Source organism: Amia ocellicauda, chromosome 23, assembly GCF_036373705.1.
Source record: "Amia ocellicauda isolate fAmiCal2 chromosome 23, fAmiCal2.hap1, whole genome shotgun sequence".
Taxonomy (NCBI): Eukaryota; Metazoa; Chordata; class Actinopteri; order Amiiformes; family Amiidae; genus Amia; species Amia ocellicauda.
Genome location: NC_089872.1, coordinates 8,417,632 through 8,445,031, shown reverse-complemented (window position 1 = coordinate 8,445,031; position 27,400 = coordinate 8,417,632). Strand labels below are relative to the sequence as shown.

The following is a 27,400-nucleotide window of genomic DNA, read 5'->3' as shown; positions in this document are numbered from 1 at the left end:
AGGGTTCAAGTGAAGGCCATGGATGTTTCAGTTTTCACACGGGTATGAGGAAAGAACCCTCAGACACAATGGTACAGAAAAAAAGACTCAGATGCAGAAGCAAAAGCCAAATTGTAGATCTTTGTCTGTCTGCTCCTTAATGCATTGTCACTTTCATTTCATTGTAGCTGAATCTCTGGCAATACATTTTGTCATCGGAAAACTGAAGATGCAGAAGATCAATCCAAACAATCACGGTCTTTTAAATGTCAACCAGTGATTCCAGCTGACCTGTGTTCAAATGATTATTGTTTTAAAGTGTTATAACCCAAACATGAATTATTATAACCTCCCTTTTGCAATGTAAAACAGAAGAATGATAACACTTGTATTATATTGCATTCATGACTGTTGTTCAATGCCAAGACAGTTTCCATCTTGCTAAACACAAAAACTAAATGAAAGGCCTGTGTTTGTGATGCACGCTCTGTTTCTCTGCTGTGTCTCCTCTTGCTTCAAACTAATATAAAAAAAGAGCTGAGATGTACCTGAGAGACAGTAAAAAAAGAAAAAAGAAAAGAAAAGGGCAGACCTGTACTTAGTAATGGCTTGGGCAAAAACCTACCACTAGACACTATTTTTCAGAAGCACTTAATTTGCTCTTTGACGTCTCTCTGACACGAGAGCTTTGCCGAGCTCATAAACCACTCACCACCCTTCACATCGTATTCCCATTTCTTCCTAGTCAGAAAACAACCCGATGAAGCTGTAAAGTGTCATCTCAGTCTCACAGGATGCTACTGCAAAGGGATGGTTTCACAGACCCAAATTAGCACCAGTCACGGACTCCCAGACTAGTGCTAATTTAGGTCTGTGAAAATAGCCAGTACAGCCTCTGTACACAGAAGAGTGTTGGTTTCTGTTTTGTTAGATTAGGAGATTGCTTTTCTTTGTCTACCTACACATAGTGTCTTTTTCCGGAAACCTCTTTTTACGGGAGCAATCGTTATAAAATGGAAGTTATTTTGGCAGAAAGAGCAGCCATCTTGGTAAAACGCAAGGTCCTTCTCAATCGGCCGAGTATTGGAAAGCTTACCTGGGTTTGAGATGGCCTGAACGTACATCCGAAGGACTGCTGCAGCGAGTCGAGGAAGGGCTGAATCTTGTACAGGCCCTGGCCGCTGTGGCTGGAGCGAAAGGCTACGATGTGGAAGTACTTGAGGATCTTCTCGAAGCGGGCCTGCGTCATGATCAGCGCGATGCTCTTGTTGCTGAAGAAGCCGCTGCTCCAGATGCTCAGCACCGACTCGCAGCGGTGTATGCTGGTGGAGGTGACGTAGCCCAAGAAGGCCTTCATCTCCGACAGGGTGACGTTGCACCAGCCTTCGTCGCTGCCGAACCGCTCCTGGTATTTCTTGGCGTACATGTTCGTCTGCGTCACCATGTTCTGGATGGCGTTGTCCGGGACGAAGAGCTGGAAGAAGTCCATCGCGCTCGCGGTCGCTGGCATCTTCTGCGCGGGGCCTGAAACGAGGAGAAGAAGGATGTAAGACCTTTCGCTCATTTAATAAGAGCTTCACAAAAAATTATTATTCGCCTATGCTGGTGGTGTCTTTTTCTAGGTGTTCACAGATAGAGGTGACTGTGTCGATTAATCGGGGAAGTGGGAAGAATTTAAACTGATTCACCGAGTGAGGGAGACAAGGAAAGCCCCAAAAATGAAGAACTCCTCTCCTCTCATTGGCCGACTCAATTTAACTATTTCTTTGTCGAAAAAGTGCTGATTAATCAACACATCTCACAGCTAGACTTGAGTTTCTACAGTCAATCACCACAGTCAATGTCCTCCTTTATTGAAATATTCTAAATGGTTTCCGGATTGTTTTGGGCAGCTTTGTGATGCAACTTAATATTTTCCAGTCTATCAGGTCAGACAGTAGGGTTTTGCATAGCAGATTGATTAATTTAAAGGTGCCCATGATCTACATAAAGCCACACCAGGTGCTACATATTTCAACCTGTTACCTTTTCTTAAAGAAGTGTATACGGACATGACATAAAATAATCCTAAATATAAAAATGACGCGTCAGTGCAACTTGTTCTCGGGTTTGTAGGATCTGAAATGGGCAGACCAGCACAGGGAGTCTGATTGGTGCGAATTGTTCCCCAGACACCGTACAGCAGTCTGTGGGTCTGAAGTTCAACGAGAGGGACATGAACTAGTGAGAGCAACGGTTTGATTTCTGCTTACTGTACGCTTTTCTCATATCACTAAAATGGCAGTTTTTCTTTTTTTATTTTAGTGATGGCATCCATGAATCTCAGTGTCCGCTGGTCAGTAAAGCTAATCTACAAAAAACACAAGTGAAATAAATCATGTATTTATTTCTTGTATATATATAAATATATAAAAAAATGACAGTGTCATTTGACAGAAAGAAAGAAAAAATACTATTTTATTATAACCTCATTGTTGACATTTGTTGGGATACAATTAGTTTCCCACAGTTCATTTTATTTTTAATTATTTGCAAAAGGTGTGGAAACTCCCCCCACTATAAAGTAATGTATAAGAGCCCTTTGAGCACAGCTGGTGAGCTGTGTATTTGCTTAGTAAAACAGACCTATGCCAATATTGATATAGTGAGAGTTAGGACTGAGTACGTGAAAAGCTGCATATTATGCTTAAACTAGATAACATTGCTTTGTTACAAGACCTTAACAATTCAGTGATTATCTCCCTCACAAAGAAGACGGAATAATTATACATTGAGGTATCATTAAACTCACCACCCTAGGATTAGCTACACTTCATTGTGTGGAGGTAGGCTCAAGCAGAGACATGTTATGAAGCACTTTAAATATTTATTGCAAGGAAAAGGGCTTACATCCTGCTAACACGCAGTCAATGAGACATATATTGCATCAGGCAGACAAAGCCTGGCTCTTTAAATCTAGTTTTTCATGTTTTAGACCTACACTGCAGTACTATAGACACACCAGCCCTAATTACATTTGATTAGCCGTTGTGAATCAGGAGACATAGTTCTGCTGACTAATTAATAATCCTTTCGCAACTGAACCAGTACTCATCTCTTTCCCAACAAACACATACAATATAAAGATGCTGCTGATTCATACAACCAGTATTAAAACAACCTTAACGAGTAAACCCGGTATTGTTAAATTCGTGCTGTCTATATTTTGATCTGTATGCGACAATTCACTGAACTCACTCGGAGGAAGGAATGCCTCTTGGGTAGTTTTCGGTTTCTAGGTTACTTACTCCAGTGGTTTAATTGAGAGCCAACACAAATTGACATGTTTTGTACCTTCGCAGGCAGTTCAAGTAAGGCCAGCACACTCCATGCACGTCAGAAGTATAACATTTTCATTAGGTTTATAACATGCACAAGCTGCCTCTCAGCCGAGCATTACAATTTAATTGAATTTGATCTGTGCCCTAATGAAACATTGCATTACATCCACAAAGTGTTTCCCATACAGCTTCTTACTTCAATGTATACTAATGTTACTATGACATAATGCACAATTAATTGACAATTCAAAAAATATAATTATTGTCATTTTCATTATTATAATCAAACTAAATACAAACCCATATAGTATGTTATAATTATGTATATGTATAATAGTATATACTGGAATTTTATAATTTACATTTAAATACATTTTAGGCACACGCTTATGTGTCCATATTTCAATAACTTGAAGCTGACTGTAAAATAAATTCCACTCATTCTTTAAGAAAAAATAGCCTGTTGGGAAAACAAGATCCTTTCTTTTGATCATTTCTATGCAAATTATCTTCTTGGTGTTGTGCCTACTTTACACTGGAAACTGAAGCTTTGAAGCTGTTTGTTTATTTTGAGTAAAGATTAGAAATGGAGGAAAAACTGGACATGTTACAGGTACTGTGAACTGAATATTACCCTTTGGACATTTTCACAATTAGATAAATTACTCTGGTAAAAATGATGTTAACATTGTTCATTAAATTAATACATTACTTTTTCTGCTCTACCTAATTTTTAGCATGCTGATGGTAAATGTAATTAATTAATTTACTAATAGACATACTAGCATTAGTGCTACTCATATGTGCCTACTTTGGGCTTAAATCTATGTATGCTCTGGTAGCTATTATGCTATTGTAATTGTCTTTCACGATTTTTTAAATGTCATATATCCATTTATTTATTTATTTAAAAAATACTTTCATACTATTCTTCTCATCCCACAGTAGGTCTTTCCACTGTCAAAGTATTTTATTAAAACTTCTCCAAACTGTCTTCAATGCACATGTTTCGAAACCTGATCTCAGAACAATGAAGTGTTTCATTAAGAGAGAGATGTTATTTTCAAGCAACGATGTGCCTTTTCATAAAGGTAGATCCACCTGAATAGCCTGCTATATCTTTGTTTGACTTTTTAGGTCACTGAATACACCCAGGACACAGACTATCAGCAGCTCAAATATGACATCCATATTACAGTTAAGAAGCAGATTAATATTCTCCTGGTAAAGAGGAACACTGAGAAACATTTACAGTTTAAGCCTCTGAATGCCGGCCTTCAGTCAGTCGTCTCCTTGGCACACAGCTGAGAACAATTGAAGTTTTACATTATTCACATTTGCTACAACATAATTCACCATCCTGCCCTTGAGTAATGTAACCTGAATATTGTTGTGAAGGTATAATAATTTAAATAAAAGCACCTTTGTAAACAGTATGATACGAAATTATAAGCCGTTTCTTTATTATTCGTAAAACCCAAACACTGCAGGCATAAGACGGTTAAGTACATAATGTTGCGACAACATTATAATAAAGTGATCCCGGAACAATATAACTGTGACAAATTCCCAGACTGCAGGGGATGTCGTCAAATCCTTGGAAAAGAACATTATGAAATTGCGTTTAATACACTTTACTTCCAAGGAAACAATACTTGCAAATAACAAAACACAGAGAAGGACGAGACAACAAGTTAAATTTAAAAAAAAGAATGAATCCATGCATGCAAAAAACACAATTGTGGTTGATAGTTATCCACAGTTTGACCTATGACCTGTGCATACAATGTTACCGTACAACAACCACTTAGCATTTATGGCATTGTGTGGTCAGGGTCATATGTTTCTGCACCGTTTTTCATGACATATGTCAATACCAACCTAAAACTACACTCCACCCTTACACAACGCCGTCAGATATGCGAGGTTTAGTAAAGCAGTGAGTTTGCAAAGTTTCATCCTGTTTTAGCCTTTGTTCTCCAAGCAAAGACCGCTGATCAAAACCCACCCTATCGAACACCAATTTTCACAGATGGCAAACTAAATAAGTTGACTCAGCAGGGGGGGAATATTTTGTGCTGATTTGAAGATCACATCGCTTTTCTGCAAGAGAGCGGTTCCATAAAGGTTTCCCAAAGCCAGTGCACTTCAACTGCTAGACAATATGTGAAGGCAGAGGATGAAAGGATGACAGGCGCCTGATACAGCCAATTAGCCTCCCAGACTTGAGCTCATTAGCACAAATAACAAAACAAAAAAAACTCTTCCAATCTGCAGAAGGGATGCAGCTCTGAAATTGCATGCAGGGGTTGTGTTTAAAGTGATTACTTCGGTAGAAAGTCATGATGTCTCAACCGAAGCTGAACCGAGGGGATTACCGAATGAGGAAACGACTACAATTAAAATAAGAAGGTGTGATTAAGCAACTGTGCTCCACAGAAGAGCATTCATTATTCAACTAATAAAGGCAATGCTCACTGTTCAACACTATAATGAGATCCACGCAAATAAACTGTTGGGTTGGGTCTGTCTTACCTCCAGATTAGCTGTGACTATGCTTAGCAGCCACAAATATAACCGTCTCCTTACAGCTAACATGGTGGCACTGCGGTCATTACTGTGCAAAATTCATGGCCAAATGAAATGGCTCAGAAATACTCAACCACTGCTCGGGCATTGAATTCACTCTGGAAGCGTTCGCTGACATTCAAGAAAATCTGCTTTCCACACCTCGGCCTAAAGTACTCAGCCAGGTTCACCTTTTCTACCCATGGCACATGTTACACCAGTTTGACAAGCTAAGGGCTTAGTGGCAAATCCCAGAGGTACCTGACAGCGTTCAAGGGAAAAAACTTGTCATTAACCTGTTCACCCTGCTTTGATTCCGACTTTGCCTTTTCCACTCCAGCCTACACCGGCGGTTCAGCGGCTTTCTCTGACAGTGGAGTGGCACCTATACTCGATTGAGTTACCATTCGCTTAATTCGAGGACCTCCGACAACAAGCAGACATGATTAATGTATACTGATCTCTGATTCATGTATGGTAATACCAATTAAACGCAAACTAACACTGGCATACCAAGTGAGTGATCTTAATAAAATGTGGTTGAGTTTTAAACTTGTATCCAAGTTTATTCGCTGGATGTTTTCCAGTGAAAGTGGAAATCGAAATTGGGACCCAAGTACCACAAGTGAGCACTTTATTTTATCACAACATAGTTTGACCCTGCTTGCAAGATTGGGGTTTAGTGCTCTTATCCTATAATGTCTACTTTGGTGGATCTCAACTTCCTTTGAGAAGAGGCCACTCTAACCATTTTAACTCCCTATAGGATGAAAACTGCCTAGGCCGCTCAAATGGACCCAACTCCTCTCCCAATACAGTACAGTATTCTGTTATAATAATATTTTAACTTTCTTTTCACATGTAACTTAAGACTATGCTTTTGACATTGAGTTATGGCACTGGATATTCCTTTATTACATACTGTTTTTGCACTTAAATTACTATTGGTGGACTGGTGGTACCTAATGTTATACTTATGGATATAACAAATGAGTAAAGGGTAAGGAATCAATCTTGAGGGTGAATTATGAATTTGCATTCAGTGCAACATAGTTTTCATCGTGACTGGCTGCTGCAAAGCTATGCGCCTGCTGGAGCAATGAAATCTGTCCGTGCGCGGATTCTTTTTTTATGAACCAAGTTGAAAAGAGGTTGTTTCATTGGCACCAGATCCACGGTCACTTTATTCTTGGTGATATGGTGGAAGAAATTATAATGCTACTAAAACTTTTCAGTAATTAATTTACTGAGAAAATAGCGAAGTAGCAGTTTCATTTACAGGATTTCTCGTAGGTTGATTTTCCAGACGAACACCAAAGTATTTTTTCCCCCCGCAGATTGTGATGGGGGCGTCGATGCAATATTGTGAGTGTTGCAGTTAGAAACGCCAAGACAGAGAGGCGACTGTAGATGATATGAGAGGTTGTTTTCTTTATCCATTTTAAAGCCATAGAATAGATTAACCACATTTGAATTAGATTTTAATTTGAAATATATATGAAATATTTTTATGTTTTTTAATAGTATTATATGATTTAGATATCTCTCCACGGACCCCCAGCTGATAACCCTAGCTTGTAATGTGGGTTGGAATAAACCTTAAAAAGTTGGCAGCCATATTTATGGAGGAGGTTTAATAAGTGTGTCTTACGACTGTAAAATATTTTTTTATGTTTAAAAATATATAAATGTAATGTGTAGACTCGGTCGAGTTTATGAAAACATGTTTCTTATACAGAGAATGCCCATATTGGTCTCAATAACCCACTTTTACCATACTGCGGCTGTTCAAAGTAATAATTACAAATACAAATGTGAATGCCCTTAGTCTGCAATTGTGAAGGAAAGGGTGAGTCAAGCAAACAAAGCACTGCTGACTCGAGCGACAATAATTCGAGGCTGATGAGACCATTGTGCTCTCACAAATTGGAAACTGAAAACCAAACAATGTTTCCCCTTAAACCACACATGCACACCCTCGTGATCTCCTAATCAAAGCCTCTTCCCCAGTGGATGAGCAATGCAGACTGACTTTACTAAGCATAAAGGGCAAACCTGCTGCAAGACGCAAGTGGCAGCTTCAGTTTGCAGTGTGTGGTCTGTCAGGCATAAATCTCACTGTAGGAAAAATGTATCTGTCTCCGTGACTGGAAAGCTGTGGCTTATGACACCATCTGGCAGGTCCATGCCAAAGCCCCAGTGCAGATGGCTTTTCCCATGTTTTTTTTATTTTATAAACATTACTGGAGGGATGGAAGTGAAGAGAACCAATAGCAGGGCCCAGGACAATCTCCAGTACTGAATGATTGGGTGCCATTGGGATCTCCGGAAGGATAGAGAGATGAGGCACAGAACGTATCCTGGCAAGCCTCTGAGTCCACCAGAAATCTGGAGGTTTACACAACCTGCCTAATCCCGATGGTTTTTGGAAACCAATTCAGTCAAAATATGCTCCTTTGAGCTGAGTTGGTCATCTCATGAACTACAGTGCAGTCTTGAATGACCAACAAATGTAAAGTGTCTTGCTTGCCAATTCCCCTGGATGACACTGTTGGCTGGTTCCACAGACCTCGATTAGCACTCTACCTAAAATAAGATTAGGTAGTACATGCCTAATGCTAATTTGGGTGTGTGTTTTTTGGGAGTGATAGTTTATCATTTTCAGACACCTTCAACCACATCTACAAAAGAATCAAATCTAAATAAATTTGAATTCTTACCAGACATCCTTTCCCCAGGGTAAGCAGACTCTTAAAATGTGATTTGTGAGATTTGTTGTGATAGTTTTCTGCCCCCTCTCCTCTGCATTGTTAAATCTGTGATTGAGTTTTAAAGGAAGAGCCGTGCAAGGTCTATAAACTCTCAAGTCTTTCCACAAACACCATCCAGTATCTGTAACAGAGGGTAGCTTCATACACTTGTTTGGAGAGGATCGGCGCCTTTCATTGGAAACCTTGCTGTGCGGTGATTCATTCAATTTAATTAATCCTGGTAATTAAACTAGACTTACTTATTAGTGGTAGTCTGTTGAGCATGAGATCAGCCTTGAGGACATTATAAAGCAATGCTGGTGTGTAAATATTTGACGGCCACTCTGCAGAAATGAATGACTAGCCGGTCAAGATATGACCCACCCCTTATCGTGATGTGGTTCAGTCAATTGGAATCTTTACAGTTTCCACTAGAATCAGTGTACAAAAATCTCTGAAATAATATTATTGATAATCAAGTATAGTTTAATGAGCGGTCTTTATTAAACTAAATTAATCCCTGGATGCTTTTTTTTTTCTCTAAATTGCACAGTAATCACAGTATTTTCCCAAACACACAATACAGTTTTAGAGGAGAAGGAAGGCAGAAAAAACTAAGCAGTAGGGAAAGTATTTGTTAATGTTGATGCATCGTCTGGCACAGGAAAGCCTGAGTTGACACACACTACAGGCTATGTGGTTAATGTCCAAACCAAAGCATATTTTCAATGTGCGCACAATTAACATGCATCTCTCACGAGTTTGATTAGCATCTGCAGCTAATAGACTGCTTCTATGGTCAATCATTTTAAAATAAGATCCACTTCATGGTTTGTTCTTGATTGTTTGCTTGCTTTTTTGGTTTTGGTGGAAGTCTAATTTGGTTTTCCAACATTATATTGACCTTGATGGACCTTCTGAATTGACCTCAGTTGGTCCTTTTTGGATGAATTCACACTCGATGGGTGCCAATGGATCACCATTTGGGAAACTTTACATTTCCACAGTCATTTCACTGACTCCTAATAAGCGGTGAGTCCACAGTATAAAACCAGACATGGCAGCTTTCCGTATCGCTGACATATAATCCAATTAGCAGGGGTGAAAAATAAGTAGTCCTGTAAGAGTACCTGAACCAGACTTAGACAGGGCACCGAATGTAAAAGTAAAAGACCAGGAAATGATACATGCATGTACAGAACATGTAACAGGTCAGTAAACTGTCCAATAAATGCTTAATCATCATTACTATGTCTGTTCTCACTATAGCATGGGAGGTGAGGAAAGACTTGAAGATAGGGATTTTTTTCTGTTTTTCTTAGCTCCTTATGTTTTATAGACACTACTTTTCCATCTTCCATGCCCTAGAGACTAATCAATTGAGAATGAGTGACAGGCCAGTCCTCTTGCCAATCAGCCTTGCTTTGTCTTCAAACTGCATCTCAATGTGCCCTAGTGGTTGACTAGACTGTCTTTATCCTCCAGAGGTGAGTGTGAAAGTGATGTAGATCTTTTCAAATCATGTGTTCGTTTATTTAGTCACATTCTTCCTTACTTAATTGCTTATGTACTTCCTACAAAGTGTCTTTTCTTCTCCTGTGTTATGGGGTGTTACAATGGCAGGACAGCAATACCATTTTGTCTTGCATCTAGAATTACCAAACAGTAACTTCATCTGCTGACGTTACAGACGCTCAGACTGCGGTTATAATCAGCTGTGCAAATCTCATTGTCTTTCTATGGAGTGGCTGCACGTCTTGCACACCATAAGATAACTGTCAGTTTAAAAACTTAGCTATATAAATAGATGACAGGTGGGCGTTATCTAGTCGAGTTAACACTGTCAGCGGTTTTGTTTATCTGTCCCTTTTTTGTGGCTGGCTCCTAATGAAAGTGAATGAATTTGCAAGTCTTTTATTTTTCTTTTTTTCCTTTACTCCTATCGTGTGGTGCTAATGCATGCATCTATTTTTAACGATTTCAAATTCGATCATGTATGCGGCTCGTGTATTATCTCTAGATCACTTGGCCAGCCCAATCTTGTGCATCCGCCCAAGCCTTTACACTACAGAAAGCAAACGTGTCATGGATGTAACAGCTGATTTAAACCGTTGATTATTTGCGTGAAAGCACTGCGGACGAATGCATTTCAACCCAACATCCAAACCAAATAAATGCACTAGACGCCCTCGCACCTACAAATAAGTTATGGATGGGCTGCAGGTTAAAATCAGCACCTTTGCATTACAGACCCACTGATCTGAGGTTAAGAATAGGGAGTTAAAACAGCAAATAGCTTTACCATAGGTATCTTTGTAAGGGGGCACCGTGATGTCTCTCAACACATCGCTCCAGCCCTCTTCTTCGGCTTGGGTGTTGGACACGGAGCCGGGGGGACCTCCGGGGGGGCAGCCGCCGCCGCTGTCCCCTGCCCTCTGCTCGTCCGCATTGCTCTCCGAGGCGTAATTGTCGGAGTTGGAGTCCCCCGAGGTGCTGTAGAAGGGGTTTTCGCTGCTGTCGTCCCCCGACTCCCCGAACACATCGTCGGAGATCTGCAGGCTCTCGTAGCGGGAGCGGGCCGCCTCCAGGAGCGACAGCGCCTTCCGCCCGCACTCCGCCATCGGCTCGACTGAAGCGAGGGGAGACGCCACACAAGGGAAAGAGATGACAAAAAAAAAAACCGGCACACACCTTCTTCCCACCCACCGTCCCTCTCTCTCTCTCTCTCTCTCTCTCTCTCTCTCTCTCTCTCTCTCTCACAGCGCGCTGCAATGTCCCCCGTTATCCTCCACACGCCCAGGAGCTCCGGGCACAACCCTCATGGAGCTGTCCGCTACCGAGGGTCCTGAACTGCCCCTCCGCGCCCGGCCCTGCCACGCCACGCCACGCCAGGAACGATCCGTCTCAGTCGGGGAGCCTCACATCCGGGCTGCGGGAAAAAGAGCTCCACAGTGCGGGACTCTCTCACTCTGTCCCCGGCGTGTCCGGCTGATCACCTGACCCGGCTCGCTTTGTCTCCTCCAATCGCCTGGTTCGCTCCCATCCACGTCAAATCGGTAAACCTGCACACACACACACAAATACAAGACCTAAGGATTTTCCTCGAGTCTGCTGAGCTGCGATGCATACTTCTTTCTATTGAAACATGCAGCACTATTGCACCTACCCGAATACAATCGGGAGCAAGTAGAAGTGGATCTGACCTATGCCATGAATTGGGACAAATTTACGTTTTTAAAAAATGCATTTCTCTCTAAGTTGCAACTTTCAATTAAATGTACAGTTGCACAGGTTGCTGTTTTGTGCAGTATTGCATAGGAGCACTGCCAGAGTGAACAACTGGTGCATGTCAAATGTTACGCCCTTATTTGTGAGCTGTGTAGTCTATTATGTGCAATTACATCATCGACAGAAATAAATGATACATTGTGAGCTTTACAATGGTTCCTGATTTCTTCTACACAGTCTATCCTTGTGCATACATGTTATATGGTGTGTAAAAAATGGTATGTAAACACTAATGTATCCGCTCTTGTCTGTGGTTGCTGTTACTGTGCTCTCTCTCTCTCTCTCGCCCTTTGTATCCTCTTCTCTCTTCCTGTCGGGGATAAATAAGACTCAAGAGACAGTTATTCATTCAAGGGTACATTTATATTCTCAATTATTTGGGAACAGAGTCCTATCACTGCAACGGTCAACCTTCACCACAATGCATTTTTATAATTTGTATATTATATTGTCATTTTGGCCTGTTTGATTTCACACAATTAAAGGAAGATTGTTTAAATATGTATAAACTGAACAATTGTACATAAAAGCCCTTGATGTTAATTAGTCTACATTATATAACTGACCCACTGAAATTAGACAAGAATTGGAACACATTTCCGCAATCAAATATTAAGTGTAATAAAAATGGCAAGGCATTTATTATTCACATGTTCAATGCTGCAGGCAAAATGCAAAGCGGCTTGCAAATATAGATTAAATAAATTAAACTGCTTAAGTATCAGAAAATCATTAAAAAAGAGATCAGATACAAATGGAATTTGAGCATGAAAAGATTACAAAGAAAAGGAGGCCGTTTCTGCTCTTTTGCTGGCTTATGATAGATCCCACAGACAAGTGATTTCTTAAAATAATGCATTGAAGCATATAATACTGTGCCTTGCTCAATTTGGTCCATACACCCACAACTTCATGTGTAAATATATGATAACTCTCAGTACATTCCTCATTTTGTCCCAGTTTGATGTCACATTGGTTCAGGTTTTTCCATGTTGACTCTTTTGGAGATGAGGTTGAAATTTGTCTGTCCCTTTCATGTTCCAAGCTGGGGAACCAGTGAGGTTTATGTATATTCATTGGTTAGAGCTTGGCAGAGAAATAATGTTTGTATCTATGAGATTGAGCACTATTCACACACTAATAATCACCTTGCTTTTCAGGTGACTTTTGGCAGAAGTCAGTCTTGAAAGATCTGCTTTGACTGTCCACTTGTCCAGATTGCATCCCTCAAGCCACATAAATCCACATACACATTATAATGCAGTTAGCAAATTGATCAGTTCAGATTCCTGTCATGGACCCCACCATCCAAGGACTATACAAATCTGGACTCATCTGAAACAAGGCAATGCTCTGAAAGGCGGGAAGGCTCGGTTGGATGTGTTTTGGCAGGTGTAGTCAATGACATTGTAAAGACATTGTTGCCAGTTCTTTAGAGATTTGTCTGTTGATTTATATGGGTCAGTGTGGGGCTCTGGTTTCCACAATCATCTTCACAATATAATGTATCAGTTCTGTTTTTGTGTTTTGCCTGGGCAAGTAATTGACGTCTCATCCACAGTACAGATTAAAAAAAAGCACTAGCTCTTTATTTAAACATAACATGAACTCGAGAGTTTGTTGTACGATTTTTTGTTGTTTTTATGTACTTTTGATTCTATAACAATTACTTACCCAAGCGACATACATGATTGTTTGATACTCTCAATACTTTGCCAAACAGTTTTCAGAGCGATCTCCAATGTATCCGAATTAACAACGTGGTTTCTCTGTAAGTTCCATGCACCCACGTCTCTTTGTGTAAAGAAGCAAATGAATGATTTTCTCATTTTGCCTGCATTTCACTTGCCTTCCTGTAGGTGGAGCCACACGTTTGTTCTTATGCTTTAAATGTCTCACTGCGCACAACTCGGTGGTGCTTAGATATGCCATGTTGGCGGAAGTATTTATTATTCTATCCACTGGGTTTTAACCAGTACTAGTGATGCAGTAGTGTGGGGATATTTTATACCGAAAAACTATTTGTCACTTTTGCGGGTAAAAGAGGATATCAAGATGAACCTCCCAAAAGGGCCCGAGACTCTGTGCTTTGATAAAGACGAGTTTATGAAGGTAAGGAAGAGTCATGTTGCGATCAGTTTGTTTTACTGCCAATAATGATATACACAAGGTAGGAGAATAATCCTTCATAAACCATGCTGTGTTTCAGATGTAAAATGTAAAAACGGAGGTAATTCCTGCCTCGAACCTGGAAGGGGTCGCAGGTCGCATATATAATTACTATTATTATGTTACAAATTGCGATCAAAAGAGGACGTGCGTGGATGTATGTATGGCATCTTTGTATTTGTTTATTTTTGTAATGTAAGTCAAAAATAATTGTCGTGCTATTGGTAATATATATGTAAACTGTCTTTGCACACAGTTTTCAAGACAGAGTTGCTGTTTGTAAACCATGCATGCAGGAGCAGAAACTTTATCCCATTTGCACTGTGTATGACTGTATTCCAGCTGTGCACTGTGTATGACTGTATTCCAGCTGTGCACTGTGTATGACTGTATTCCAGCTGTGCACTGTGTATGACTGTATTCCAGCTGTGCACTGTGTATGACTGTATTCCAGCTATGTGTGCTCTCTCACTTCTTATCTCACCCCGGTCCAGGATGACTTCGACGTGGACCACTTTGTGTCCGAGTGCCGGAAGCGTGTGCAGCTGGAGGAGCTGCGAGAGGACCTGGAGCTGTACTACAAGCTGCTGAAGACGGCCATGGTGGAACTCATCAACAAGGACTATGCAGACTTTGTGAACCTGTCCACCAACCTGGTGAGGCCCAGTTTGAATCAACCCTTTTAAATGCAGGGTAACGGGCTTCTTAAGTTTGGTGTGTCTGAGTATTGGTTTGCATTACAACCTCTCGATGTCTCTCTCACACCCACACACACATTATCTCTCTCACTTTCTAACACACACACTCTCTCTCTCTCTCTCACACACACACACACACACACACACTCTCTCTCTCGTTCTCTCTCTCTCCCCTCTATCTCCCTAAACTGCAAGTTTTTGCTACTTATATGATGGCTAACGTTTTGAATAGTTTTGCATAGGTTTTGTACTTTTTTTTTGACTGCACAACAGAACCAGTCATTGTATTAATAACCCCAACTGTACTATTCTAACAGATGATGTTTGCCAGTGGCTTTGAAAATGGGCACATATTTAGTGTCACTTGAATGAACAGATAGGCCTGGAATGTAACTGCTGGATGCGCTTTGCTTGTTTTTAAATTGATCACATAATATCTCTGCTAGTTTTGTTTAATTGCAGCGTGCTTGTGCATTAATAGTGATCCTTTTTTATTTTTCCATGTGTTTATTTCAGGTGGGAATGGACAAAGCCCTCAACCAGCTCACCGTACCTCTGGGCCAGTTACGAGAAGAGGTGTTGGTATGTGCCCACATTGTAACATGACTGTTTAGGCATCAGAAGCATAATTGTCAATTAGGTCAAACACTGAGCACAATAGGAAGCACACGGAAGCATGGCCACATCTGACAGCTTGGTCTCATGTTTCCAGTGTATTTAAATTAATCGACTGTGCACACCATTACAAAATAGACACTGTGTCAAAACAAGAAAGAATTCCTTTCTTTCTAAAGTCTAAAGTTTGAGAAGGTAGTTAATCTTTGGATCAATTAAATGACCGAATACAAAAGGATCAGTTGTCAATGACGCTGCAGTTAGGACTGAAGCTTTATCTCTGTATGAACATGTAGTTGGGAGTGCAGGAAAAAGTTGGGACACCAAGCCCTTCCCTGCTAGCTGGGGTTGGCTGTACAGGTTTGTTCAGTGCAGTCATCTGTGAAATGTGAAGTTAAAAGGCGAAGCGGCATCTGTTGCTGAGGACAGGGATAGCAATTTTATCAAGATGTAAAGTGTGAGTACAGGTTTAAATAAGAGTATTCATTTGATTACTTAACCTATTTCATAATAAAATGATTTGAAATATATATCAAATCTTGGTCACATGTCTCTCAGTGGTATATACATCTATATTGAGATATTAATTTAAATAATGGAACATTGTGTACTTGTTGACATCATTCACAATGCTCTATTTTTAGCTACACTGAAATAAACATTTGTGACATCAGCTACCCAAGTTTTAAACCAGAGAACTGTTCCTAGAGCATTTCATAACAGCACAAATCCTATATATTCTCGTATATATAAGGTAATATATAAAACCTCAGATTACTTTTCCATTTTCTATATTTTGTCTGGGCATCACAAGAGACGACAATATAGTACTGGCATATCCTCCGTGTGTTGCTTCCACACCACTTGATTTGCATCAGTGTTCAACTCTTGAATGAATGTAACCTCTTCATCCTTCCAGTCGGTTGATATCTGTTTCAATTTGATCCTTACATGTGCTGCAGAATTCTTTTTTTTTTTTGTGTTTTGAAGAGCCTAAGATCATCAGTGAATGAAGTCATTAAAGCGATCGATGACCGCTTATCAAAACAAGATGATATACAGAGAAAGAAGGTAAGTGCACTTTCACAATACCTTTACAAACACAGATCTGCCTTTCTTTAAATAAGAAAAATATTCAAATAATGACTTTTGGTGATGTAGCATTCCTTAGGGATAAAAACATTTATCTGTACATTTAAACAATTTGGAATCATCTTAAACACATTTTATTTATTTTTAAATTAATCCAATCGGTAACCTTTCGTGTTACTTGAGTATTTGGTATTAAACAAATTGTTTGGATATGTATTTAGTGTTACTTAAGTCTCCAAATGTTATCAGTAAGGCTGTGCTGACAGTTTGTTCTCCCTCTGATGGTTTTAGTGACAGTTTGCTAAGCAGATATTATATGATTATGAGATTTTTCTTCTTCTCTTCAATGTTCACCTCGTTCCCATTTCTTTTTGTAACCAGATGTGTGTTCTGCGGCTCGTCCAAGTTGTGCGATCTGTGGAGAAGATTGAAAAAATCCTCTACTCACAGAACTCCAAAGACACGCACTCTCTGGAAGGGAACAGGTGAGGTGTCTGTAGCTTTTTGTTTGACTGGGGGCTGCCATCTTGCCCTGCTGTCTCTTGGAGACCTGGTGGATTTCATAGCTCCACTGATCCTTCCGCTGTGTCAGTCAGTCTCCTTTTACTCGATTTAGCTTTTTTGGCTCTCAACAGGAACCAGAACAACAGCAATTAAAGATTTTAATTGTGTACTTTCCCTTGAAACATTTGGATTTGTATAGTTTGTTTTCCAATATAGATCTGTTTTGGTGTTACTCTGTGTTCAGTGTGTAATACCTTCTCTCTCACTCCCTCTGCTGTCCGATTGTGTATCGGCAGCCCTTCTTGCCATTTGAGGGCGATAGTGACGTGTATAAAAATAGCTGTAATTGCTTTTTTTCTTTCTTTCACATTGGCCTTCTGCTTTGATGCCAGAAGAGTTTTTTCCCCCATCAGTGCCACTCCTTGAAACCTTTGTTCAGTCTGTGTTCCCAAGAGAGCAATACATAGGATGCATATATATGTTCAGTTCATTTAATGGTTTACAGCTTTTACAGGTGATTATGTGTAAAGTGTTGTTTATGACAATTTGTATCCGAGCCTCTATCTCCTAATATACCATGCAAAGTGAGTCTGATCTCCAGCCCTGGGGCTTTGAAGATCTATGCGTACTTTCCCACTCTGTCCCCATTGAGTGAATGTGCTTTGTGTAGCATGATTTGTACGGTTTCCACAGGACAGTGGAGTTGTTGTCGAACGGACTCGCTTCGTGGTGTGAAGCACATTATTTAACTTAGTTGTTGGTGTGGTGGTCTTCAATTGTAGGAGCTCAGTTCCTAGTACAGCTCATTCTAACATTTGCCACAGTTATTAGTTCTCCCTCACTTCAAGTGGGTGCCATTTTGTTTTTACAGAAGTGCAATTCTCATGCGAAGACGATTGTAAATCTGGTTTTCTCCCTGCATGAGCAATTGCTGCTGATCAGAATTTTGCATCAGTGTAGTTCGCAACTGGGCTTTATATGTCTCTGTCTTGATATTTTTACTGTGAACTCTGGGTAATCCCCCAGATTCATAGCCTGGTCTGTCAGCTTTTTTTCTAGAAACTGATCAGTTCCAAGTCACTGAAGCATATTGAATGACAGGACTGAGGAATGCTCCAGTGCAAGACAAACATGCATCTGTGTGGAGTGACTGACCTGTCTCTTCTTTGTAGTCCTCTGCTAGCAGGCCAGATTCTGGAGCGCATCGCCACTGAGTTCAACCAGCTGCAGTTTCACGCGGTGCAGAGCAAAGGGATGCCCCTGCTGGACAAAGTGCGACCTGTGAGTGACCTGGAAGGGATCTGCACCAGTTCCTGTACTGGTGTTGGCATCTTTCCTCTTGGTGTCAAAAAACGTTATTAATCAGCACCAGCAAAAAGAAACCCCAAAGAAAAAGTCTATAAATGCAGCTATATGATATTCTAACTAGACTAGTGTTTTAAAACTTGTTTTCCAAATGTTTTGTTACAATTCTACCAGTCGTACGAAGACTACAGTGTCACAATCACTGGTTTAACATTGTTGTTACGAAAAAGTGTTTCTGTTGTGGTAAGTCAGGCACTCACACTACCTTTTAGTTGGTGTATTTGAACAATTTCTTTTTGTTTTGTAGTTATCTTTGTTTATCTCTTGCAGAGGATTGCGGGGATCACTGCCATGCTTCAGCAGTCTCTGGAAGGGATGCTCATCGAAGGCCTTCAGACGTCCAACGTTGACATTGTGCGCCATTGCTTGAGGACGTACGCAACAATAGACAAAACCAGGGACGCAGAGGGCCTCGTGGGGCAGGTTCTTGTTAAGCCTTACATGGATCAGGTAAGCTCTTCCCGTCGGAGTCCTGGGTTTCTTATTCTCGTACAGAAATGGCATGTCATTTTGTGTATGTGTGTGTGTGTGAAGGGAATTAACCGTAAATTATTTATTTCTCAACTATACAGGTCGTAGTTGATCGATTTGTTCAGTCGCATCCCAACGGCCTGCAGGTGCTGTATGGGAAACTGCTGGATTTTGTGCCCCATCACTGTCGTTTACTGCGAGAAGTCACAGGAGGGGCCGTATCGAGGTAGGCTGTATTTTTTTCTTTAGCCAAGGAACCGGTTGAGCAGCATGAATTTATACACCTGGCACTATTCCTATGAACTATTTTCTATATTACTGTAAATTCTGCTTTGTGCTGAATCATTGTGTCCATCCTGGTTGTTCTTCTAGTGACAAAGCGGACATTGTTCCCGGCTATGACTTCTTGGTGAATTCGGTCTGGCCTGAAATGATCAAAGCTCTAGAAGAGAAGCTCTCCTCTCTCTTCAATCCGGGCAATCCTGACACTTTCTATGAGGTAAAGTTCACTCTCTCCGAACCCTGTTGGTTGTATTTCCATCCCATTGATCTGTAGCTCTCTTTAAACCTTCACATCTTAGTGAAAGTGTCTGGTGTCTGGTGCCAACACCTGAATCCCTTGGGACACGTCACAGAGTATCATAATTATATATATATTTTTTGAATTTCTAATTGTTTTTTTTGTTTTGTTTTTAAGCAATGTTTACAGCTACCTTTTAAACAGCAGGTGGCACTAATCTTGTACAGTACTGTATGAATTTGAACATGCATATATGCATCACACTTGTCTGTTATCTACTTTGATGTTGCCAACTATTGCTCCCAATTATATCTGTATGAACTCACACATTAAATTGGCGTAATTAACAATATCTGAACTAGTCCTAATGGCACCTGTTTCCACCCCGCTGGCTGTAGTTCTGATGTCACTGTTGCCACGTTCCTTCTCTTGCTTAATCTGCATCTAAAATGGGAATATGCCGTAAATATCATCATAAACTATATTTAGTACTTGCTCTTAGTTGTTTTTAAATGTGAAGTTGTGTATTATTTGTCCCTTGAAATCTTTTTCTGACAACTTTGTTGGCCATGGCTTAGAAATAAATAATGAATTAGATCGATTTATAATCAAAGTAAAGGGATTCCTGACTGGCTTATGTTGTGTGATGCAGTACTTTGAGAGCCCTTTGCAGATTCAAATGCAGGCCACTTTACCAAATGAAAGCCGGTTGCAGTGGTAGTGTATAATTGGGACAGTCATTTTCAGGAATTGGGCCATTTTAATAATTTAGTACTGATGAAGTACCTTCATCAGGGATTAAAATGAAATCTAAGCCTTTGTAGGTTTCTGTTGTCTGCCAAGTGAAGAAAAGTTTAAAAGCAATGTTAGAATTTAGTTATAGTCCCGACCTTTCTTGTGTCATATGAAGGGGATTATATGGGTCATCTGTACATGTTTTTAGTATATGCATGCTATTTTATCATTTGGATTTGAACAACAGATTTAAAAAAAGACCTGCGATGAGTGGAGTGAGTAGGAGTGGAGGAGTGAGTATCTCTGATTTCACGTGCTGGGAGAGCAGTTTCCGCTGGGTTTGTGTTGAAGTTCCTGGTCTTCTGTTCTAGAAATACACGGTGAGCATGGACTTTGTGAGGAAGTACGAGCGACAGTGTGGCTCGCAGGCCAGCGTGAGAAGGCTGCGGGCGCACCCCTCCTACCAGAGCTTCCAGAATAAGTGGAACTTGCCAGTCTACTTCCAGCTCAGGTGAGGCAAACGGGCCCATATCTCTGCTTGGAGTGGGACTGGCTGCCACCTTCAGCAGTCGCTCCAAAACATGCTGATTTAGACAGACAGCGGCCCATTTTTGACCACTAGACATGGTGATGAAGTCCAGTTAGGCAAATTGGGTGTTTTAATCAGACTCTTTGCACCCAAGTCATCTGTCACATGCAGAGACAAACTGGGATAATATTTATTTGTCTTTGTGAAATGTTCGAGACACGTAGGCCATGCTGGATTCTTCGGAGTTAAAAACAAACGAGCAACAAAAGTCTTATCTTTGGTAATTTAAGGATCATTTAATCCCAATTCGCACACTAGCTCTGTACAGCAATTCTAAGAAATGACACTATTGTTGTCAAGAACATAAGAAAGTTCACAATTGAGAGGAGGGCATTCAACCCATAGTGCTCGTTTGGTATCCATTATCCAAGTGATCCAAGGATCCTATCCAGTCTATTTTTGAATGTTCCCAAGTGTTCAGCTTCAACCACATCGCTGGGGAGTTTGTTCAGGTTGTGACGCCTCTCGGTGTGAAGAAGTGTCTCCTGTTTTCTGTCTTGAATGCCTTGAAGCTCAATATCCATTTCTGTCCAGTTGTTGATGTGTTTTAAATCGTAATGGGCTTATTTTGTGTTGTGAAATTGCAGTCACAGGCAAGCAGTCCAGACCAGTTTACAAACGAACAGTAGGACAGGGTTCTCTGACCTTGCATCCTGTTCCCTGATGTTGTTTACTTCCTGTACGAGAGTCATTTGTCAGGTGTACGTCCTTTGCCTTCTGGGAATGGTGGTTTCTTGGAAGGTACTGTATAGAGCAGCCAAAGCGGGAGGGAAGGAGTCTCGCACAAAAGATCTCATCCACTGAAGAACATCGATTAGACAAATTCAAAGGAAACTTGACAAACTCTCATTTAACGTTAGTTTTGGAGTTGGTGACTGAGCCCAATACTTCCTACTTGGTGCTCTGATCTAATGGTTGTGTTGGCATAAGCAAAACTGTCCCTGTTTCAAATTCAGCCTCTTTTTTTGCCCTCCCCCTTCTAATGCACCTGAACGGCTGCCTTCAGGGCACTGCACATGTTTCATAAGTAATCTAACTTGCACGGCTTATTGATTTCTCTGGAGTCGACGTGAAGGATTTGTTGATTTATGCAATGCAAAATCACACTGTTTGCAGAGCCGCTTGATTGGACGGCCGGGGGTGTTGTGTGTTTGGCAATGTAAAGTCCACTTCAGGGAAACATTACTCTTAATTTCCATTGCAGTGCTATCAATTTTGTTATGAATTATCTATTTGTAGGGGTACAGCTTTCATAAAAAATTACAAAGTAATACCTTTCCGTCAGAAGTTTCCAAAAACAAATAGAATAATAGCTCTTTATTATTGTATTAATTGTAGCCTTTTATCCTCACAATCTCAGTTTAAGATAGTTGTAAGGAGGAATGGAAATTGTGGTGTATTATTCAATTTTATTGTTTTGTAAAGGGTTAAAATCCACCATCACTAAATGTTGTTTGTTCATACATGTCCTTGTGTGTTTTTTCACCCAGTAGTAACAATCATGACAGCTGTATATTAGTAAAGGAGTGTCAAGTACATTTGAACCAGTTCACACCCGTGTGTTAAATTTTAATTTGCTAAAAGGCATTTAACTCAATCTTCACACCGTGCTTAATTAATTTATTTCCATGCTGTGCACTGCCAGGTGTTAAAATCATAATAGGCATCAATTTTAATTATCTTTTTAATATTTTTTTCTTCTCACTTGTTATTCCGGTTGCAGATTCAAGGAGATTGCCGGAGACCTGGAGACGGCGGCAGCAGGGGGTTTACTGGAAGCACCAGGTATGTGTCGCTTACTGAAGGTCATGTATGTGTCCGGCAATGGACAGTCTAGCACTGTACAGAAGGAAAGCTCTGTCATCTGAAAATGAGCACACAGTGTAATTGACGTAATTTTCACAGAAATTCACAAATGGAAATTCACAGAGAAAAACGACAATTTCATGGTGTCATGGTAACATTTATTTAAATCAAAATGACTACAAACACATTTTTATGAAGTTACTTCATATTTGTGTAGGTTATGAACATTATCAACCTGATTCCAAAGACACCCAGTACTTACAGTTTTTAAACATCCCTGCAATTTCCAAATGAACATTGTAATGCTGAAAGTCGCAATTAAAACTATATTTTTTAAAGTGTTGAACAAATACAAATATATAATTTAAAAGGCTATGCCAAGGGTGGCCAACCTGTACCAGACCGAGAACCCAAAAGTATGCATGAGTTCTGCAAAGAGCCAAGTGTGTGTATACACCGATCAGCCATAACATTATGACCACCTGCCTGATATTGTGTAGGTCCCCCTTTTGCTGCCAAAACAGCCCTGACCCGTGGAGGCATGGACTCCACTAGACCTCTGAAGGTGTGCTGTGGTATCTGGCACCAAGACGTTCGCAGCAGATCCTTTAAGTCCTGTAAGTTTCGAGGTGGGGCCTCCATGGATTGGACTTGTTTGTCCAGCACATCCCACAGATGTTCGATTGGATTGAGATCTGGGGAATTTGGAGGTCAAGTCAACACCTTGAACTCGTGATTCATCAGACCAGGCCACCTTCTTCCATTTGCTCCGTGGTCCAGTTCTGATGCTCAAATGCCGATTGTAGGCGCTTTCGGCAGTTTTTCAGATCCTTACGCTTGCCCATTTTTCCTGCTTCTAACACATCAACTTTCAGGACAAAATGTTCATTTGCTGCCTAATGTATCCCACCCACTGACATTTACTGTGGTCATAGTGTTATGACTGATTGGTGTATACTGTAATATTATTATATCATACAACTTTAATAGTGTGTATTTTATAATATCTTATGGCTATGATAGCTACTTCAGTCTGTTTTATTTATTTGGCTTTTCAATGTTTTGAGTGTGTGTGCGTGAAGAAAGACACTTTGGAAATTCCCGATCGATATTAGCATGGTGTACAGTGAAATGACACTGGAGACAACCAGACTTAAACTGTGCCAATGAAGTCTGGCATAGGGGAGACAGTGGTTTGCCAGTGTTCTCAATAAAAAATAAAAAAAAATAAAAAATGTAATGTCCCCCACTCTGGTGAGAGAGTCCTGATTTCATTCCTCATATTTTCGCTTGCATTTACATTTTCCTTCCATCTTTAGCACTAACCTACTTTAGGACATTAACGAGATGAGCGCAAAATGCAATTCTGTTATTTATTTTGAATTAGATCTATTAGGGATGTGCTTCTATTTTGCGATTGGTTCGACGGGGGACAGTGTTCGGCAGTTTAGATGTCACTTTGACCCATATCCACAAATACAACAGCATGTGTATATTTTCGGCACAGACGCAGCATGGGAGACATTCATTATTATTAGCTATTATTTCTGCTGTGCATTTTGATGAGAAAATACAAAATCCACAGTAAGCATTTAAATTAATATTTTCTGTGATATTGTGTATTTCCCGGGCTCCTAGTTGTTGTGCTGCCTGTATGTATATCCACCCTCCACTTATATTGGCTTTATTGTCAATATTGCTTGTTTGAAGATGGTGGGTCAATTGATATTAAGGGGTGAAACTTGATCTCAATGCCAAAGAAAGACAATCTGTGTGTAAAGACAATTCAAAAGCCCTTCAGCCCATTCAAACTTGCTTATTTCTCTTGCTTAATGAAGGTAAAGCACAGACTCTTACATCCATGAGTTTAACTCCTGATTTGGCAAACTATTCCAAATGCTGATTTTGAATTGTTTTTATTTTATGTTAGTACTAAATCTACTCTAAACAACACAGGTAAGCTATTTATTCACAGTGCCCCTCAAGACTGTATCTCCTTTTCTCTCCCTGGTTCTGTGTTTAGCGGGAAGCTCGTACTGTCTGATGGTGTCACACGTTCTGTGGAACAGTCTGCTGAAATGCTGGGCGGAAAAGATCTATCTGCCGCTTCTGGCCCACCGGTTTTGGAAGCTAACTTTGCAGTTGCTTTCTCGATACTCCATCTTTGTCAGTGAGGTGAGTTTTTTCTTATTAAATAACATCTTTTGAGTTCAACATTGATCTCTGTAAAAGTTGAAAATATATATTCTCTCATCACCTGGGCAATTGCTTTAACTGTGATTTTAGACCATGTGATATGTGGTTTCAAGTCTGTTTTGCCGATTTTGTTGTTCACCCTGCTGCTGTTTTTGTTTGTCTGTGTTGCTTTAATGAATCCCTTCTTGTCATCTGTTGCTTTCCTTCTGCAGGTCCTGAGTAAAGCTGCCTCCACAGAAGTGACTAAAGACGCTGCCAAGCCCCTGAGCAGTTCTGCTTCGTCCTCCAGCTTGACGTCCCACGAGGATTCTGGGAGCGACTCCAGCGCTACATCTGCACTCTCCACCAAACAGATGGTGTCCATTGCAGCTGATGTGGACAAACTGCAGGAGGAGGTATGACAGCTGTTCAGTTGTGTCCCAGTTTGTCTCAGCCAGTTGCGTTTGTAGTTGGGGTGTTTGCACCCTTCATTTGAAACCAACTTAATTTGGATATTTGATTTATTTAAGAAATATTGTGCATTAAATTACAACGTATGTTTAGCACTGAATCATTCTAGAGAAAACTGTATTAAGATCCAGAGCCGACCAGGAAGAACATTGACCTCCACAACACATGATACGATTGACAAAAGACGAGTGTGGGTGAAAGCACAACACTCAGCTCATCTTCAGTAGAAGATTGTATTTGAAACTGAAACATTTCATGCATGTTTAACTCCTCCTTAAAAAATACATTTTGGAATATTTTGAACAATTTTTTTTCCCATATTAGATCCCTGCCCTTTCTGAGATGATCAAACAGAGACTGGAGCTCATTGGATTCAGTAACTTTGACATCATCTCAGGTAAAGAGGGTCTTGGTCCCCTATTGTCACTCCTTACTGCAGCTTTAGTATCTTAGATAGGAAAAAAATAACCTCATTGAATGATTCCCTCGTCACTGTAAAAAAAGAAAAAACAATGTTGGAAGCATTTTTGCCAAAGTAAAATCCATATGAGTGAATTATTATTATTTTTAAACAGATTCATTAGCGGACTCTCAAGCATCGCTGTCAAGCAACCTCCCAACTATCAACAGCAGAGTGACTCAACGTCTGAGTGAGAGCTGCTGCGGTTACCTTAAATGCGCGTCTGAAGTTCCAAGGTTATACCGGAGGACAAACAAGGTCAGTGTGTCCAGCAGGAAGATAGAGGCGTGGGTCGTGTTGACGTTGACCACTGACGGTCGCTCCTGAAGGTGTAAAATTCCTCCGTGTGTGAATGTTTCCTTTTACAAAAGGTTTGCATCTTCAAGAGCATTTTTTATTTTCTAGTTTATTGATCAGGAAGTGTTTTTTTCTTGCATTGGCATCTTGACTCTGTTGCACCATGGCGTTAGCTAATAAAAATGTGCTTTCGTCCCCGGGGTTTGACATGAGTGACCGTCATCGTGTGTCTGCGTGTTTCTCTCAGGATGTACCCTCCAAAGCCTCGGCGTATGTGGACAACTCACTGAAGCCCCTGCACCAGCTCCAGAGCGATTATCAAGACGTACTGAAGGAATCCATCCGTAAAGACTGGCTCCGGGTGGCGCTGTGTACCAGCACTCAGAGGTAGAGTCTACCATTTTGGTGCATGGGGTCGATGTGTCACCTAGATATTGATGTTTGATGTGCAATTCTGTTCATATTTCCAACCCCTACATCAAAAGGTGAGTTTTATTCTTAAGTCTATGACCCTTTATTTTTGGGCTCCATTTGTGAAGTCTCATGCTTTTATTCCCCTTTATTTCCTTGGCGTTACCTTGATATTGCTCCCAGGCTTTTCAGTCATGGAGTTTTTGTTCTTTGGGTTGTTTCCCAATAAAATGAACATAACTGAGAACAGCAATGTTTGTAATACATATGTGTATACTGTATGTCTGTATGTTTGTTTATTTTGATTGACTTTTGACAGATATTATGATACAGTGGCTGATGTCTTCAGTTCTGTGAAGAAAATGGAGGAGAGTCTGAAGAGACTGAAGCAAGCGAGGAAAACAGTCAGCTCGAGCTCCCTGGGCACCAATGGAGGCCTCACAGATGACAACAAAATCCGGCTCCAGCTGGCTCTGGATGTGGAGTACTTTGGGGAGCAGGTAAGCTCTTTAATGAGGTAGTGCGCTTGATAGACTCTCAGACTTCAGCTGCCAGGTTTGCAGCCATGTCTTGTATATGGACAGTATTGAAGTTAGCTCTGAAAACTGTCAGAGGGATACAGATGCAGTATTATTGTGTTTAAAAACGTACTAGAATAATGACCGTAATGTGCAATGACCGTTTTTTCTTTCAGATCCAGAAGATGGGTCTACAGACGAGTGATATCAGTCTGTTTTCATCTCTTCTTGAGTTAGTGCAAGGAGCAAAGGACCTGGCCCCCATAGAACAGCCTTAATTATAACCCTGCATGGATTGTGGTCACTGATCTTTGGTGTGGTGTGGGCCCGGGGAAGCATTTTTGTGGTGTATTAAGACTAAAAGAAGAGAGAATGGTTCCTATCTTTGAAATCTAAGGCACTTGGTTATGTACAAAATCAGTTGGGAGGAGGAATTGTAAATTCTGAGAATTTTTCGGAGGTCTGTAAGTTTCAGCTTTGGGGAAAATAAATCATATTGTAAATGTGAAACTAAAGAAAACCTGACTTTATGGAGAATATACAAATACATACATTCTTGTCAATAAATATTTAAGTGCCATTTTTTCCTGAAAAGAATG

General features: G+C 40.5%; 2 protein-coding genes across 2 annotated transcripts in view; one reads left to right on the top strand and one right to left on the bottom strand.

Annotated features, from left to right (window-relative positions):
- The window catches only part of pgbd5 (piggyBac transposable element derived 5), a 28,671-nt gene extending 17,085 nt beyond the window's left edge, over window positions 1-11,586 (bottom strand). Inside the window, exons 1-2 of the mRNA XM_066696966.1 lie at window positions 10,920-11,586; window positions 1,076-1,503 (exon numbers count right to left, since the gene is read on the bottom strand). Of these exons, the coding sequence (XP_066553063.1) occupies window positions 1,076-1,503; window positions 10,920-11,238 (747 nt within the window). The 5' untranslated portion in view covers window positions 11,239-11,586. The remainder of the gene's footprint in view (window positions 1-1,075; window positions 1,504-10,919) is intronic.
- Window positions 11,587-13,839: 2,253 nt separating this feature from the next.
- cog2 (component of oligomeric golgi complex 2) lies at window positions 13,840-27,381 on the top strand. Its single transcript, XM_066696901.1, has 18 exons — window positions 13,840-14,017; window positions 14,569-14,730; window positions 15,289-15,354; window positions 16,378-16,458; window positions 16,861-16,964; window positions 18,156-18,264; window positions 18,619-18,798; window positions 18,921-19,045; window positions 19,192-19,318; window positions 20,446-20,585; window positions 22,387-22,448; window positions 24,493-24,644; window positions 24,878-25,060; window positions 25,440-25,512; window positions 25,691-25,833; window positions 26,120-26,259; window positions 26,603-26,783; window positions 26,978-27,381. Exons 1-18 carry the CDS (start codon window positions 13,961-13,963, stop codon window positions 27,077-27,079), a joined length of 2,187 nt encoding a protein of 728 aa, XP_066552998.1. The 5' UTR covers window positions 13,840-13,960; the 3' UTR covers window positions 27,080-27,381.
- Window positions 27,382-27,400: the final 19 nt, after the last annotated feature.